Source organism: Puma concolor, chromosome B4 (genome assembly GCF_028749965.1).
Source record: "Puma concolor isolate L17-30 chromosome B4, mPumCon1.1.hap2, whole genome shotgun sequence".
In the NCBI taxonomy this organism is placed as follows: Eukaryota; Metazoa; Chordata; class Mammalia; order Carnivora; family Felidae; genus Puma; species Puma concolor.
Genome location: NC_141673.1, coordinates 25595789 through 25614776, shown reverse-complemented (window position 1 = coordinate 25614776; position 18988 = coordinate 25595789). Strand labels below are relative to the sequence as shown.

General features: G+C 37.6%; 1 protein-coding gene across 1 annotated transcript in view; it reads right to left on the bottom strand.

The window, feature by feature from the left end:
* Window positions 1-18988, bottom strand: part of LOC112863915 (uncharacterized) — a 96069-nt gene that overhangs the window by 70029 nt on the left and 7052 nt on the right. Inside the window, exons 3-5 of the mRNA XM_086715101.1 lie at window positions 11963-12035; window positions 11766-11851; window positions 1367-1827 (exon numbers count right to left, since the gene is read on the bottom strand). Coding sequence (XP_086571227.1) covers window positions 1367-1827; window positions 11766-11851; window positions 11963-12022 — 607 coding nt within the window. The 5' untranslated portion in view covers window positions 12023-12035. The remainder of the gene's footprint in view (window positions 1-1366; window positions 1828-11765; window positions 11852-11962; window positions 12036-18988) is intronic.

Below are 18988 nucleotides of genomic sequence, written 5' to 3'. Positions count from 1 at the left end.
AGTAGAGCCATGGAGTGCCTGGCTGGCTCAGTCAGAAGAACATGTGATTCTTGATCCTGGGGTCGTGGGTTCAAGCCCCATGTTGGGTGTAGAGATTACTTAAATAAAACTTAGAAACAAAAACAAAAACAAAAACAAAACAAAAAACCAGTACAGCCTCTCTGGAAAATAGTTTGAAAGTTTCATATAAAAGTAAACATGCAGTTGCCACATAGCCCAGCAATTGTACTTCTGGGCATTTATCAAAGAGGAATCTAAACTTATATTTACATAAATCCTATACCCAAATGTTTTAGCAGCTTTCATAATAGCTAAAAACTAAAGGAAAAAAACCCCAAACAAACAAACAAACCCAAATACCTAGATGTCCTTCAAGGAAGGAATGGTTAAACAAACTGTAGTACATTCATACCATGGAATACTACTGGGCAATAAAAAGGAACAAGCTACTGATACATACTACTTGGATGTGTCTCCAGAGAATTAAGCTTGCTGAAAAAAGGCAATCACCAAAAGTTCTACATTGCATGATTCCATTTATATAACATCCTTGAAATGACAAAAATATAGAAATGTATAACACGTTGGTGGTTGTCAAGATTAAAGAGGGGGTGGAAGAAGGAGGGAAGTGGGTGTGGTTGCAGAAGGACTCCATGAAATGATTCTTGCCTTGATAGAAATGTTTTGAATCTTGACTGTATCAATGTCAATATCCTGGCTGTGATATTGTACTATAGTTTTGCAACATGTTGTCATATAGAGAAAGGGTAAGGGTATATGGTATCTCTCTGTATGTGGATCTACAATCATCTTAAAATAAAAAGTTAATTAAAAAAATTACATATGTGGCTAGCATCATATTTATTTTGGACCCTGCCACTGTAAAAGTATTTGTAGGATCCCTTAAGGCAGAGAGTTCATATCACATGAATGTAAAGTGTAACAGATGCTTACAATGAAAGCACTATAAATTTTTGTATCTTTCTCCTGACAGTCACTAACACTTATTAAAATTATTAACACAAACCAAATATATATCACTAATATAATGTTTTGTCAACATCTCACTCACTTGCTATTTTTATTCATTTTTTTAAAATGTTTGTTTATTTTTGAGAGAGAGAGAGTGTGCAATAGTGAGTGCGCATGAGTGAGGGGGGAAAGGCAGAGAGAGAGGGACAGAGAGAATCCCAAGCAGGCTCCACACCCAGTGCAGAGCTCCACGTGGGGTTCAGTCTAACAAACCTGAGCTGAAATCAAGTCAGGCGATTAACTGACAGAGCCACCCAGGCGCCCCTTTATTCCTTTAAAAAAAAAAAAAAGAAACCTGGAGGATTATTTACAAATCTAATTAACTTCTACTCACCCGATGAAACAGGGTGGTCTTTTTTTGCTTTCACAAGATGATTTTCCTTATGATATTCCTCTTTTGCACAGGTGCTGATTTGGGTCATGTTTTTGGAATCTCTTTTTAAGGCATTGTTTTTCTTCAAATTTTTCGTTGCACACTTACAAACACCTTCAATAAGATCATGCCAGCTGTAATTCATAAGATTTACAATTCCCGCAGGGAAAGTAATGTTATACTCAGCATATTTCTGCAATATCTCCCCAAGTTCACTCAGTATTTCAGCAGCAATCAGTTTATATTCTTCAAATAGATTCTTTTGCTGGTATATTTTGGTGAATCGAAGGTTAGATGAAAACTTGGAAACACCAGAAATTTGTGAGATCCCAGATGAATGGAATTCATCTTTCTTCTCACATTCAGATACTGTAGATAGTCTTGCTTCCTTTTGTTCTTTAGATACTGTACTGTTTGTATGACTGTAAAAAACATATGTAAGCCTTAAAAGATATTTTATTTTCTTTAACTCAGTAATTCAACTTCTGGAAATCCATCTTAAAATGTAATAAAAAGGATGTATAATATCTGTGAATAAAATTGCTAACTGTAACATTATTTGTTGATATTAGAAAAAATTGAAAAAAAAAAATAATGGCCCATAAGGATATAGCTAAGTAAATAGTGCCATGCTCATACAATGGGTAGCATGAAGAATTGTTTGGAAAATTGCTCTTAATAATTTGGGAAAATGCTTACATTATAATATTATATAAAGATTATACACGGTTATATATGTGGAATGATCTCAAATGTAAATGTATGCACCATATATCTGCTAGTACAGAAACTAAGCAAATATCCTCCAAAAAAGTAAATTGATTATGGGATTGTATAAGTCATTTTTTTTGCCTTCTTTTATACTTTATACTTTTCTAACTTTTCTACAATTAATATTTATTACATTTATGAACAGAAGATAAAAACCAGTATGTGTGTGTACTGCTTATTCATTACCTTAATTATAAGACAAGACAGAGGTCGTTTCTTCCAAAGAGCCTTCCCTGAATTTCTTAGGTTAGACTACAAACACGTTGTATGTTCCCTTAGCCTGTCCTACACATCCCATCAGATGTTACTACATTATACTGAAATTCCAAAGCAGCAACAGAAACAGATCTGCAAAGGTCTAGATATCTCATATATTGGAATTTTCAGCCACAGTTTACAAAACAACTATGCATACCATGTTTAAAACTTGCAAGTGATCTACTTCTTTTGGTAATAGCATCTAGGTAATTCAAAGTAACCCTTTCTTGGAGACAACTAGAAAAGCTGGACCAAAAAAAAATTTTTTTTCTTAAAGGCTACAGAGAGCTAACAAGATAGTGAGGAGTTACTATCAGTATCTGGAAGAAGATTGAAATCCAAAGAGAAAAACCCCATATTTTCCCCCTTTGTGGAAGGTCAGAGGTATGGAAGGAAAAGTTACCAATTCTATAAGATGCATCTGAGAGGCTTAAAGACTGGTCAGGACTTTTGATAGCTTTGTGGGGGCTAAGTGTTCAAAATTTGGAATCTAGGGCCTTCCATGGCAAGGTTATTGGTTGAGACTCGAAAGGCTGTGGCCTAGGAGTAAGGATTTTCCAGAAGTACACCTAGATCAGCACATTATAACACAGCTTCAAATTATCTCATTTCCTGACATTGAATTAAGGTGACCCCTAAGTGTTGCTATCCACAAACTCCTGACGGAAACAAATGTAAATCTCGTCCAGTAGAAGTTGACTTCATCCTAGCCCTCAAATAATTTTTTTAAAAGTTTTTTTAAAGTTTTTAGAAGTTTACTTTGAGAGAGAGAGAGAGAGAGAGAGAGAGAGAGAGAGCTGGGGAGGGGCAGAGAGAGAGGGAGGGAGAATCCCAAGCAGGTTCAGCACTGTCAGTGCAGAGCCTGATGCAGGGCTTGAAATCACAAACCGTGAGAACATGACCTGAACCAAAATCAAGAGTCAGAGGCTTAACTGAATGAGCCACCCAGACGCCCCCAAACTATTTTTAAAAATAGTTTTCAAATACAATATGTGACACAAAGTGTTTTAAAACACAAGATTTACAAGGAATCAAGAGAACGTGAAATGAGAGCCAGTAGAAACAGCAACTAATAAAATAGAACCATAGGGAGATATATAGTTTAAAATAACTCTGCTTACGATGACCAAGGAAATTGAGAATGTTTGCAAAGAACTGAAAGCTACACACACACACACACATACACACATGAGCATGTTTGAAAAAGAACCAGATAGAAATTATAAAGCTGAAAAATATCATAAGCCAAATTAAGAACTCAGTAGATGGGTTTAACAGCATATTAGACACAAAGCTGAAAAGAAAATTAGTTAAACGAAAGACAAGTCAGAAGAAAATCTTCACAATGAAGTATCGAAAGATAAAATTGAGCAGAAGTAAGATCATAAAATACCATCTGTTTATAGTCATCAAAATTTACTATTAATTTAAAAAATAAAAGGATAAAATGGAGGGGGATCCTGTTGGTAAATTAAAACATGTGTGTTATTTGACTCACCCCATGAATTTATATATATAACACTAACCAACTCAGCCACTCAGGTGCCCCTCATATTGACTTCTAAAGATGTAGAGCTACACTGTATGTATACTAGTATTTCATGCTAATATCTATATTAATATGGAATGTATATAAAAGGGAACATACAATTCCATGGCCATTGCTACCCTGAGAGAGAGTGTTTGGCACTCTCTTGGGCCAAAGTTGTTCACCTTTGATAAGACCGTCTGAATTCTTAATGTTTTAACTCTACTACCAAAGTGATTATGGTTAAGATTTGGCCTACCATGTATCTAAACTACCAGGAGAGAGAATGTACTGCTGATCAAGTGGCATTTAAGTCTATTGCTTCCTAGAGGAATTCTTCCAAAACAACTAGAAATTAGTGGCACCCCCACGCCCTGCCCAGTCCCACAGACATTTTTGGTTGATAAGTCCATATCCCAGGTGCTGATTACCCCATCTCTGGTCCCTTAAAATGCACAGGGTTTGAATCTAGGGGGTAGAGACTAAAGGAAGGTCAGACTTCAGCTGACTCTCTCTTACAAGGCATTACCAACAGCCTAGTTTTACAAATTTCTTCAGTGTTTTTCTCCACACACTTTTAGGAACTGATACAGTTCCTGCCAACTACAAATCATTTATCTGCCCCCTTAATGGCAAAATTCCTTTTCTTTATTATGATAAAATTCACATAAAATTTACCATTTTAACCAATTTTAAGTGTACAGTCCTAAAGCATTGAGTATATCCACATTATTGTGCAAACATTGCTATCATTCATCTCCAGAACTTTTTCATCTTCACCAATGAAACTCTGTACCCATTAACACTAACTCTCCATCCCTCCTGTGGAGGTTCAGAGCATACCACCCCAAAATATGCCATTTTAGCATATTGATTATATTGAGTTAAAGGCACTTGAAAAACAGCAAATGGAAGAAGTGCATTCTGACCTTCCTTTTTCTTCCTGAAAGCAGGAGCTAAAACCCTCTGGTGAAACATACCCTCCCTATACCAGGAGGAAGAAACATTCTTACCACTAAAGATTAAGTTGAGGTCAGGAAAAATCTGTACAAACAAATTTTGTTAAACTCTTACCTTCTGAGTCATTTCTCAAGGATTAATTGCTCTAGCCTACCCCTTTGTCTTCTCACATTTTCACAGTTTATTATTTTGTCCGACCTAGCATATAAGCATTCAACTCTGTTCCATTGGGTGTTTGTTCTACACTTAAAAATTACTAGATAAAAATGTTTTTCTCCTACTGATCTGTCTTATATCCATCCCGGTAGGAGATCCTGAGAAGGTAGAGGAGACATTATATACCCTATATCACTCACTCCACCCCCAGGCCTGGTAACCACCATTCTACTTTCTGTGTCTACAATTTTGACTACCCTATGAACTTCATATAAGAGGAATCATACAATATTTGTTCATTTGTTACTGTCTTATTTCATTTAGCATAACGTCTTCAAGGTTCAGCCATGTTGCAGCATGTGTTGGAATTTCCTTTTTAAGGAGTAACATTCCATTGTACGTGTATACCACGCTTTGTTTATCCCCTCATCTGTCAATGGACTTGGGTTGCTTCCACCTTTTTGGCAATTATGAATAATACTGCTATGAACATGGGTATATACTACCTGTTCAAGTCCCTGATTTCACTTCTAGAATTGTAATTGCTAGATCATGGTAACTCTATGTTTAATTTTTTGAGGAAATGTCATATAATTTTCTACAGTCACTGCATCATTTTACAGTTACACCAGCAATGCACAATCCAATTTCTCTACATCCTTGCCAATACTTGTTACCTTCTGTTTTTTGTTTTAATAGACATCCTAATGGGTGTGAAGTGGTATACAGTAAAAGTGGTTTTGCTTTGAAAAAGCAAAGTTTTGAAAGTTGTTTATACTTGCTCCCATTCTCTATTCAACCCACTCTATGTGTCCCCACCTCTCCACAGAGAAGCCTCTTTTAAAGTCACCAAAATCTTGATCATACTGAACCAAACAGTCACTATTCAGTCTTCAACTCATACAACTCCCATGCAGCATTTGACATAACTGAACATTCTTGAAACATTTTCTTCATTGGTTTTTTGAACATCACTTTCTCTTGGTTCTCCTCCCTCACTGGATATTCCTTCTCCAACCCTTTGCTGGTTTCTCTTCATCTCTGAGTTAACTTCTCCCTCTCACACCTCCCTTCTTCTCTCTACCTATACTCCCTTTGTAAGCTTACCCATTTGAAAGGCTTTAAAAACTATTTAGACCCTGACAACTCACAAATGTACATATCTACATCTGACCTCGCACCTGACCCCCAAACTTTTATACCCACTTTCTACATAACATCTCTGAAAGGCATCTCAAGGTCAATTTATCCAACATGTCCAAAAATGAACTCCTGGTCTTTCCCACCAAACCTGTTTTTCCCTTAGTTTTTACTTACTTCAATAAATAGCAACTCCGTTCTTCTAGCTGTTCAGGTCAAAGGCTCTGGTGTTATCTTTGGATATCTTTATCCTATCTTTTTCTCACATTCTATATCCGTTCCATAACAAACCTAGTCATCTCAACCTTATTGCCCCTCTTTCAGAACTATCACACTAGATGATCTATAATCATCCCTTGCCTAGATTATTACTATAGATAGGCTCTTATCTAATCTTCTGCTTTTCCCCCCAGTTCTTAAAATTGAATCTCAACACACAAGCCTAGTCATTTAATCAGGTCCAGTGACCCCTCTACACTCAGATTCTGCAATGGCTTCCCATGTCACTCAGTATAAAAGCCTGCATAACAGTGGCACCCAAGGTCTTTCATGATCTGACCCTCTCCGTCCCCTCTTTTTTTTTTTTTTGCTATTTATTTATTTATTTATTTATTTATAGATATTTATTTATTTTGAGAGAGAGAGAGACAGAGAGAGAGAGAGATAGGGAGTGAGCAAGGAAAGGTCAGAAAAAGAGGGAGACAGAGAATCCCAAGCAGGCTCCACAGCTATCAGCATGGAGCCTGACAAGGGGCCTGAACCCATGAATCATGAGATCATGACCTGAGCTGAAATCAAGAGTCCGATGCTTAACCGACTGAGCTATCCAGGCGCACCTCTCTTATTATTATTTTTTTTAATGTTTATTTATTTTTGAGAGAGAGAGAGAGAGTGAGTGGGGAAGGGTAGAGAGAGAAGGGGACAGAGGATCTGAAGTGGGCTCAGTGCTGACAGCAGCAAGCCTGATGCAGGGCTCGCTCGAACTCAACTCATGAACTCTGAGATCATGACCTGAGCTGAAGTTGGATGTTCAACCAACTGAGACACATAGATGCCTCTCCCTTTCCTCTTATTCTTATAATCTTATCTCCTACTACTCTCTTCCAATTCATTCTTCTTCAGCCACACTGGCCCCCTTGTTATCCTCAAATAGACCAAGGATGCTTCTCACTGTTATGTACCATACACCCTTACATCCATCTTCTGCTCAAATATTACTATAGAAATGGAGCCATTTTGAACACCCTATACAATATAGCATCACCCTCTTCCCCTTGAACCTGTTTTTTTCTCTAAGGCACATATCACTATTTGATATTCTATATATTTACTTGTTTATTTGGCTTTAATTTGTTTCCTTTTGCTCCAATGAAAGCCATGAAACAGAGGCTTTGTTTTGTTCATTACTGTTTCTCTAGCACATATTTGCTCAACAAATATTAGTATAAAGAGAAAAAAGATAGATTTAGGTCCAGATAGCAATGTTAGTGGGTTAGTGGCTTTGCTCAGATGTGATCCTTCTTTAAGATGGGAGCCATGAGGGGCACCTGGGTGGCTCAGTCAGTTAAGTGTCCGACTTCGGCTCAGGTCATGATCTCACAGTCCATGAGTTTGAGCCTTGCATCAGGCTCTGTGCTGACAGCTCAGAGCCTGGAGCCTGTTTTGGATTCTGTGTCTCCGTCTCTCTCTGCCCCTCCCCTGCTCATGCTCTGTCTCTCTCTGTCTCAAAAATAAATAAAATCATTAAAAATTTTTTTTAAAAAGATAGGAGCCATGAGTTGGATATAGAACATTTATATCCCAAGCACATATTTTACTGAGCAACATCAAAGGTATCTTCAAGCCTCTGATAGTTGATATAATAAAATCTAGGAGGACAATCAAGCATACATTGCATGGACACTGTGTTACACAGAATACACAGAGAAGACACAGTCCTTCCCTTTCAGGAGCTTAAAATCTATAATCTGGCTACTATCTTTACTCATTTATTCAATCAGTATCTATTGCATAAGAAACCAAAACTGATTTCACTACACTATCAGAGGTATGAACAAAAGTACTTTAAACGAGCTGTCCTTTGAAATGTTCCCTAAACCAGTTGCTCAAAGACTTCTAAGACAGCTAACCAAGTCATTACAATTTCAAAGTGTTTTCTTCCACCAAGTCAGTGTGGTAAAACATTATCAACACTCGATGGAATTTCACTTGCATAAAGTTTTTATTAAATGGTAAACAGCACTGGGACACCTGGGTGGCTCAGTTGGTTAAATGACTGTGGCTCAGGTCATGATTTCAGGGATTGTGAGTTTGAGCCCTGAATTCGGCTCTGTGCTGATGGCTCAGAGCCTGGAGCCTAGAGTCTGCTTCAGATTCTGTGTCTCCCTCTCTCTCTGCTCCTCCCCTGCTCACACTCTGTCTCTGTCTCTCTCTCTCTCAAAAACAAATAAAACATTAAAAATTAAAAAAAAAAAATGGTAAACAGCACTAAAGAGTTACTTGTATTTCTCTTCTAAATAATAATTCCATTCACATAATGTGAAAAATAACAGTACTTTCCCAACTAAGTATTTAAGTAAAGTAAAAGGGAATGGTTTTTAAGATGAAAAGGTATTTTAATTTGCATAAGAATTCTAAATGTAGATCTTAAATCTTTGATCTTCAGGCATTAGTTATATTTTCACTGATATTTAAAAGATGGAAGACCCATTTTTGAAAACTTTAAATATAATAACTCATGAAATTTTTATATCTCTTTATAGCTTTAAAGTTGCTTTCATAAACATCATTTTACTAAACTCCAATACAAACTGTATGAGCCATACTGTGTTATCTTCACTTTAAGGTATTTTTTTTTTGTTAACATCCTGTAAATATGCATTCATAATTGTCAGATTTACCTATTGCTCAAATGAAATGATAAAAACTACTTATTTCAATAATAATATTAACACCTACCATTTATTAATTGCCTCAGTTTTATTATATGTAAGATAAGGTCAATAATTTTACTTCCTTCAGAGGGTTGTTGAGAAATTGAATGTGCATTTTAAAAATAATACTTACCTGTCTGGTTTATTTCTCAGACAGAAGCTCAAATAATGGACTACCCATTTCAAAACCAGACTTAAAAACCTTAAGGAGATATACAACAATGAAGGTCTTGGCACCTGGCTCAGTGTTAAAAGTAGCCCCATTTCTCTAGGAACAGCACATATGAAGAAATGACTCACTCATTCAAGAAATATTCATCAGCACAGTTCTAGGCGCTAGAGAGACATGGCAAAGAGAACGGAACTCTACCTCATGGACCTTAATGGGGAAGACAGGAAGGAAAAATGAAAGGAGGAAGAAGGAGGGGAGAGAGAAAGGAAGGCAATGAAAATTACAGATGGTGATAACTGCAATAAGGAAAATAAAACAAGACACTGTAATAGAGTGACGGGGGTGGTGTATGTTTGGCTTCCTTGGATTGGGAGATCAGGGATGGCCTTTCTGAGGTGGCATTTGCAATGAAACTAGAATAATGAGGAGGAAGAGCCAAGCATAAAACAATATGGCAGAAAAACATTCAAAGGAGAGTGTACAGCAGATGCAAAGAACCAAAAGCAGGTGGCCTTGGTTGTTAAAAGAATAGATAGGCCATAATGTCTGGGGAGCAAGTGACAGGCAGTGGCATGCAAGGAAGTCAGAGGGCAGGTAGGAGAGGAAATGACAGAAGGACTTGCAGCTCATGGTAAAAAGTGTGGATTTTACTCCTGGTACAGTGGCAGCAGTAGGATAGCCAGTGGAAGAAACAGGGTGTTTCTAATTGGAATGAACAGAAGCAATGCTTAAGACATGCATCAAATAAGAAAGCTGGGCAGCCAATAAAGCCCTGGAGCCTTATGATAAACAGACCTACTTATTGCCCCTATGACAACCTGAACTCATTTACTGAGTGCCAATTATAAGCCAACTACTGTGAATGTAAAATAACCAAGTTATGTCGAATTGTTTTTCAAACAGAAAGAGTTGGAAATAAAAAGACAACAGACTTCTGAAAAGAGCAGCAACTTGCAGTGGTCTTGAGAAAAGTTATAGCAGGCTCAAAACAACAAACAAACAAACGAACAAACAAACTCTACCACATGAGAGTATACTATGGTTTCTCAACCCTGGCCCTATTGACATTTTGGACCAGATAATTCTCTGTTGTGGAGGGCAGTCCTGTGCATTGTAGGATGTTTAGTGTTGCATCCTTAGTTATGGCAACCACAAATGTCTTCAGATATTGCCAAATGCCCCTTGTGGGGCAAAGTTGCCCCTGCTCAAGAACTCACTGGTATAACTGACAGCTTTTAACTTTATACAACCTTGTGATACATGTTCTAAGATGAGTTGGAATATTTTAATTTCCAAGTTAAAAAACGTAGTAATTAGCGGGTAAAAAACATTGTGAAATGACTAGTTCCATCATCTCATTTATATTTAAGGGCGGACACAAATCTGTATTAAGCCCATTCTGTGTGTTAAGCATTGCTTTTAGGACTGGGAATAGATAAGTGATCAAGTAGATTTAAAAAAATCCTTCCCGGGGCGCCTGGGTGGCGCAGTCGGTTAAGCGTCCGACTTCAGCCAGGTCACGATCTTGCGGTCCGTGAGTTCGAGCCCCGCGTCAGGCTCTGGGCTGATGGCTCGGAGCCTGGAGCCGGTTTCTGATTCTGTGTCTCCCTCTCTCTCTGCCCCTCCCCCGTTCATGCTCTGTCTCTCTCTGTCCCAAAAATAAATAAAAAACGTTGAAAAAAAATTTAAAAAAAAAAAAAAAAAAAAATCCTTCCCTATAGACCTGATACTCTCACAAGGGGAGGGAGAGCAAACAAAGAAATAGGAATGACATTTATAATGTTATAGAAAGTGATAAATGCATGAGGAAAGTTAGGAAGAAGAATAGGGAATGCCAAAGTGAGGCCAGGGTAGAAATTTGAAATAGGATAATCAAGAAAAGTCTCATCAAAAAGGTAATATTTAAGTAAAATATGAAAAGGAACAGGAAGAAGGGTCCCTGGGTGGCTCAGTTGGTTAAGCATCTGACTCCTGATACCAGCTTAGGTCACAATCTCATTGTTTGTGAGCCGATGTGGAAGCTCTGTGCTACCAGTAAGGAGCATGATAGGGATTTTCTCTCTCCCTCTCTGTCTGCCCCTCCCCTGCTCTCTCTCTCTCAAAATAAATAAACTTAAAAAAGAAAAAGGAACAGAAAGTAAGCAATGCAGAAACCAAAGGGTGCATCTAGTACAAACCCTGTAAAGCAAAACTGAGGCTGGGTTTGTGTGGAAAGCGGCAAACAGAGTGACTGGTCAGATATGACCAATTATGCTTCAATTAATCACTGATCTAGCTAAAATAAAGTTCTTTGATTGGCTTCATGGTCAGCTTTGAAATAGGAAATTCCTTGATATAGTTTCTTAAGGGATGGGGAACAGGAAGCTCTTGTCCTGAGCACCTATAACTCTTTGAAAATGTAAAGTGATCCCAGCAATTGAAAAGTAATTCCAAATATTTTACCTATAAATAGCTCTTGAGGTGTATTTCAAATGGGGGAAATGGCCTTCATGTTCTCTTTTTTCCCATATTTTCCTTTTTGGTTTCATCTAAAATGAAAGAAAACTTTCTGATTAAAAAGCAGAGAAAAATACTGGTCCAAAGCTAATTATTTTTAGAAATGCAAACTACAATTTGATGAGACTGAGGTATATTATTACCCGATCAAAGAAATAGATGGGCCCAATATCCAAAGATTTGGCTGCAGTAAAGTCTTCCATTCTGCCATGAGACCTAAGAAGGAGAAATTAGAACTCTGAAGACAAGTTATCATGTTTATAGGTGATTTTTCAAAGCACTTTACACTTTGAAAGTTTAGATGTTGTATTTTCAATGAAATGTAAAAAAATTTGGGGTGGGAAATGCAACTGTTCTTTTATCTCTATCTTTGCTTCATAGGCTATCAACTTGACATAGATGCAATCAGAAGGATTGCATGCTATGGGCAAACAAAGCAATAGCACATCCCTGCCAAGTATCTTAACCTGGGCACTACTGACATTTTGGGCCATATAATTCTTTGTGGTAAGAAGCTACCTTGAGCATTGTAAGATGTTTAGCAGCATCTCTGGTGTCTACCTACTAGACACCAGTAGCATACCCTCCCAGTTATGGCAACAAAAAGTGTTCCCTGACATTGTCAAATATCTCTTGGGGATCAAAACTGCCCCTGGTTGTGAATGGCTGTGCCAATGCAATGACCAGGGAAAAAGGTTTGACAGGGAAGGAACTGGTTAAGATAATTAACACTGCTGATGACAGGGCCATTTATAGCAATGCCATTCAAAATATGGTCTGTGGAGGTGGGGCCTCAGGATCACCTGGGACCTTGTTAGAAAGGCCAATCCTCACTCAGACCTCATGTATAGTGTATCAGAATCTCCAGAGGTGGCATCTAAGAACCGGTGGTTGAACAAGCCCTCCAGGTGATTCTGAAAAATGCCTAAGTTTGGGAAGCATGGACTAAGAGGACACATTTTACCTAGTAGGCTGTGAAAACCCACTTGTGACTGGGGGCAGTGGGGGGGAGTCTGGGGCTGGCTAAACCATAGCTAACTGGCCTAATGGATTTGTAGTAGAAGGATGAAGGAGCACACAGTGGAGGACTGAGTAGCAGCAACAACATCAATGGACTGGGAAATGGGATGGACTGAGGATCATTAGCTATTACTATTATTAATAAAGAAAAATTTCAGAGGCCCAGATTGGATTAGCCTATCCTTTAAGTAGGAGAATGTCTTTAAAATGAAGATTTGAAGGACAGCAAAACTCCTATTTATCTACACATCTCCATCTCATTGTCCTGCCACTGTAGCTGAAGATTCCACTTTAAGTGAATCCAGTATCTCAAAAATCCTTGGTTAAAATGTAAAAATACAGGCATTTATGTTGTAACATGTTATGTACATTCATGAAAAACCTTATGTCTTGCAATATTTTGCACTTAGAAATAATAGGGCTTATGGGAAAAACAGGGTTATGGTGCACCACTTAAAATCCATGCTACTTTGGAACCAGAGCACAAAAAAATCACACGCCAGTAATTGGCACCTGAGGAGAAACTTAAACGACCCTAGCAGGCGCTTGTAGCAGAAGCTGCTTCAGGGATATATTTTTTAAAAAATGTTAAGAGTAGAAATTCAAACTGATGGGTACTGAAATAATGTAGATGAAGTAGAGCTCCTTGCCAGTGGGGTTGCTTTAAGGGATGCACAGAGAGAAGTGAAACCTGCTACAGTGTGAGAGAGTACCTTTCTGAGGAGGCATCCTGGGTACTAGTGCTCATTTTTTATTTTTTTTAAGAGTTGAAAGATTTCTTGCCTGTGTCGCAGCTGAGCTGAAGGCCTTTTCCCACCCTAATAAAGGTTACAATTCTATTACCTCTGCTGTGGCCTCCTTTCACTAGAAAAATCAAGTATGGGGGCGCCTGGGTGGCGCAGTCGGTTAAGCGTCCGACTTCAGCCAGGTCACGATCTCGCGGTCCGTGAGTTCGAGCCCCGCGTCAGGCTCTGGGCTGATGGCTCGGAGCCTGGAGCCTGTTTCCGATTCTGTGTCTCCCTCTCTCTCTGCCCCTTCCCTGTTCATGCTCTGTCTCTCTCTGTCCCAAAAATAAATAAAAAAACGTTGAAAAAAAAATTAAAAAAAAAAAAAGAAAAATCAAGTATGAAAATTTGAGGATGACAAATTCCATGCTAGGCTGAGATCAGTCTCTCATTTAATAATTATTAGTTAATTTGCTTTATAAAAACACAAATTGTGGTCAAGCATGCTACAGTTGACCCTTGAACAGCATGGGTTTGAACTGTATGAGTCTACTTATAATGTAGAGATTTTATAGTACTATAAATGTATTTTCTTCTTTTTCTTAACGTTTATTTATTGATTTTTGAGAGACAGCAAGCTAGCAGGGGAGGGGCAGAGAGAGAGAATCCCAAGCAGGCTCCATGCTGCCAACACAGAGACCAATGTGGGGCTCGAATTCATGAACAGTGAGATCATGACCTGAGCCAAAACCAAGAGTCGGATGCTTAACCAACTTAGCTACCCAGGTGCCCTTATAAATGTATTTTCTCCTTATGATTTTCTTAATAACATTTTCTTTTCTCTAGCTTACTTTATTGTAAGAATATAGTATATAATATATACAACCTACAAAATAAGTATTGATCAATTATTTATGTTATTGATAAGGCTTCAGGTCAATAGTAGGCTATTAGTTAAGCTTTGAGGAGTAAAAAGTTGTAGGTGGATTTTCAGTTGTGTCAGGGGTCAGTGCCCTTACCCCCAGTGTTGTTCAAAGGTCAACTGCAGTTGATCAATGAATTAGAACTGAGTCTAGAAATAAGCCCTCACATCTATTGTTAATTAATTTTTGGCAAAGGTGCCACAATAATTCAATGAAAGAAAGAATAGTCTTTTCAGCACATGGTAATGAGACAACTGGATATCTACATACAAAAGAATGAAATTAGATCCCTACATCACACCATATACAAAAATCAATTCAAGGGGTGCCTGGGTGGCTCAGTAGATTAAGTACCTGACTCCTAATTTCAGCTCAGGTCATCATCTCACCCCACACTGGCTCTGCTCTGATAGTGTGGAGTCTGCTTGGGATTCTCTCTCTCCCCTCTCTTTGTCCCTCCTATGCACACATGTGCTCTTTCTCTCTCTCAAAACAAACAAACTCTAAAAAATCAAAATGAATCAGAGAATGGGAAAAATAATTGCAAAGCATACCCTATGTAATAAGAATCTAGTATCTAGAATATATAAGGAACTCTTAAATTCAACAAAAAGACAAAAGATGAATGACTCAATTTAAAAATGGACCAAAGATTTGGAAAAACATTTCTCCAAAGAATATATGCAAATAGCCCATAACACATGAAAAGATGCTCACCATCATTAGTAATTAGCTAAATTACAATCAAAACCACTACATACCTATTGGGATGATTATAATTTAAAAAAAGACAATAATAAGTGTTGACAACATATGGAGAAATTAGAAACCTCATACATAGCTGGTAGGACTGTATAATGCTGCAGTTGCTTTTGAAAATAGTCTGGTAGTTCATCAAAATGTTGAACATAGAATTATCCCATATGACTCAGCACTTGTACTCCTAGATATATATCCAAGAGAAATGAAAACATGTATGTCCACACCAAAACTTGTACAGGAATGTTCATAGTAGCATTATTCATAATAGCTAAAAAAATAGCAACAACATAAATGTCTATTAATTGATGGATGAAAAATATTCTATAATTAAATAGCAGTAGTAATATATTAAAAACTACAGAATTATATCCTTAAAATGATGAATTTGTGACATGTAAATTACCACTTTAAAAAAAAGAGTACCCAAAAGTCTCTGCCAGTTCCAACTTCTACCCATAACAACCTAAAGATATCAAATTCCAAAGTTCAAGCCCTCAAAAATATCTGAGTGCCTTAAAAAGTACCAACCTTCTGTCTCACCAGTTGCTGCAATTTTCAGACCCAAGGAATATTAGAGATCTGTTGGTTCTGACTCCAAAATAACTTTGTACCAGAGTTCCGTTCAGAACTTCAAGACCAACTGATTCCATTCATGTCTTTTATTTTGGTCATCCTCAGTCACTGGAAATGTAAACTTGGAATTTCTGGATTAAGAGAGCCAGTTAAGCACCAAGTCGTCTACATTCTGGAATTTGTATAAAGTTAGAATGTCTTTATTTATAATTACCAGAAATTTAACAACACAGAAATATGATATCTCAGATGTTTGGAGGTAGAATAAGTAGCCTATGGATTCCAATTCAGTGGCTGAATGACATCACCAAGGATCCAGCATCATCCCATCTTTCTGTTCTGTGTTCTTCAGATTTCATCCCCAAGGATCATGTTCAGCTTTGAAAACACCTAAAAGAAGGGACCATATCTTCTTTTGTGTGTGTGTGTTTTTTTTAACTTAGGAAACGTTTTCCAGATGTTCTCAATGGGTTTTTCTTTTTAAAATTTTTATTTATTTACTATATATTTATATTAAGCATTTTTTTGAGAGGCACCCAGGTGGCTCAGTCAGTTAAGTGTCCGACTCCTGGTTTCAGCTCAGGTCGTGATCTTGCAGTTCGCGGGTTCAAGCCATGCCTCAGGCTCTGCACTAACAACATAGTAGCATTATTCATATGACATATGACATATCATATGACAGAGCCTGCTTGGGATTCTCTCTCCTCTTTTTCTCTCTTTCTCTAATAAGTAAATAAACTTAAAAAATTTTTTTTGAGTATAGCTGACAATGTTACATTATTTCTAGGCGTACAACATAGTGATTCAACATCTTTATACATTATGCTGTGCTCACCACAAGTGTAGCTGCCATCTGTCACCATACAATGCTATTACAATATCATTGACGATATGTATTCCCTATACTGTACCCTTTTATTTTTTTTAGTTTTTTAAAGATTTTAAAGTAATCTCTACTTGCGATTGAGGCTTGAACTTACAACCTCAAGATCAAGAATTGCATGCTCCAGTGATCAAGCCAGCCATGTGCCGCTATACCTTTCATTCCCAGGACTGATTCATTTCATAACTGAAAGCCTGTATCTCCCACTCCTCTTCACCCATTTTGGCCATTCCTTCCACCCGCCTTCCCTCTGGCAACCTTCAGTTTGTTCTGTTTATTCATTTGCTTTGTTTTTTAGATTCTACATATGAGTGAAATCATATGGTATTTCTTTTTCTCAGTCTGACTTATTTCGCTTAGTTTAATATCCTCCAGGTCCATCCATGTTGTTGCAAATGGCAAGATCTCATCCTTTTTGTGGCTGCATCACATTCCACTGTGTGTGTGTGTGTGTGTGTGTGTGTGTGTGTGTGTGTGTGTGTGCGTATACACATATGTCAATAAACATTTAGGTTGCTTCCATATCTTGGCTATTTTATTTTTTAACATCACTTTTTTTTAGTTAATTATTTAATTTTAAAATTTACATCCAAGTTAGTTACCATATAGTACAACAAAGATTTCAGGTGTAGATTCTTTAATGCCCCTTACCCATTTAGCCCATCACCCCCTCCCACAACCCCTACAGCAACCCTTTGCTTGTTCTCTATATTTAAGAGTCATTTACATTTTGTCCCCCTCCCTGTTTTATTTTTGCTTCCCTTACCTTGTGTTCAAGTGTTCTGTGTCTTAAAGTCCTCATATGAGTGAAGTCATATGATATTTGTCTTTCTCTGACTAATTTCACATAGCATAATACCCTCCAGTTCCATCCACGTAGTTGCAAATGGCAAGACTTCATTCTTTTTGATTGCCAAGTAATACTCCATTGTATATATATACCACATTTTCTTTATCCATTCATCTGCTGATGGACATCTGGGCTCTTTCTATACTTTGGCTATTGATGATAGCACTGCTATTAACATTGGGGTGCATGTGCCCCTTCGAAATAGCACACCTGTATCCTTTGGATAAATACTTAGTAGTGCAATTGCTGGGTCATAGGGTAGTTCTATTTTTAATTTTTTTGAGGAATCTTCATACTATTTTCCAGAGTGGCTGCACCAACTTGCATTCCCACCAGCAATGCAAAAGAGATCCTCTTTCTCCAAAACCTCGCCAACATCTGTTGTTGCCTGAGTTGTTAATGTTAGTCATTCTGACAGGTGTGAGGTGGTAGCCAATATGGTTTTGATTTGTATTTCCCTAATGGTGAGTGACGTTGAGCATTTTTTCATGTGTTGGTTGGCCATCTGGATGTCTTCTTTGGAGAAGTGTCTATTCATGTCTTTTGCCCATTTCTTCACTGGATTATTTGTTTTTTGGGTGTTGAGTTTGATAAATTCTTTATAGATTTTGGATACTAACCCTTTATGTGATATGTCATTTGCAAATATCTTCTCCCATTCCTTTCCATACTGTTTTGCTGATTGTTTCCTTCTCTGTGCAGAAGCTTTTTATTTTGATGAGGTCCCAATAGTTCAGTTTTGCTTTTGTTTCCCTTGCCTCTGGAGATGTGTTGAGTAAGAAGTTGCTGTGGCCGAGATCAACGAGGTTTTTACCTTTCTCCTCTAGGATTTTTATGGTTTCCTGTCTTACAAATAGGTCTTTCATCCATTTTGAGTTTATTTTTCTGTAAGGTTTAAGAAAGTGGTCCAGTCTTCCCAGGACCATTTGCTGAAGAGACTGTCTTTATTCCATTGGGTGTTCTTTCCTGCTTTGTCAAAGATTAGTTGGCCATACATTTGTGGGTCGATTTCTGGGTTCTCTGTTCTGTTGCATTGATCTGAGTGTCTGTTTTTGTGCCACATATCTTGGCTATTTTAAATACTACTGCAATAAACATAAGGGTGTATACATCTTTTTGAACTGGTATTTTCATTTTCTTTGGGTAAATATCCAGTAGGGGAATTACTGGATCATATGGTATTTCTATTTTTAATTTTTTGGGGATCCTCCATACTGTTTCCCACAGTGGTTGTATCAGTTTACATTCCCACCAACAGTGCAGGAGAGTTCCTGTTTCTCCACATCCTTGCCAACACTTGTTTTTTATTGTGTTCTTTATTCTAGCAATTCTGATAGGTGTAAGGTAGTATTTCATTGCGGTTTTGATTTGCATTTTCTTGATATTAGTGATGTTGAGCATCTTTTCATGTGTCTGTTGACCACCTGTGTATG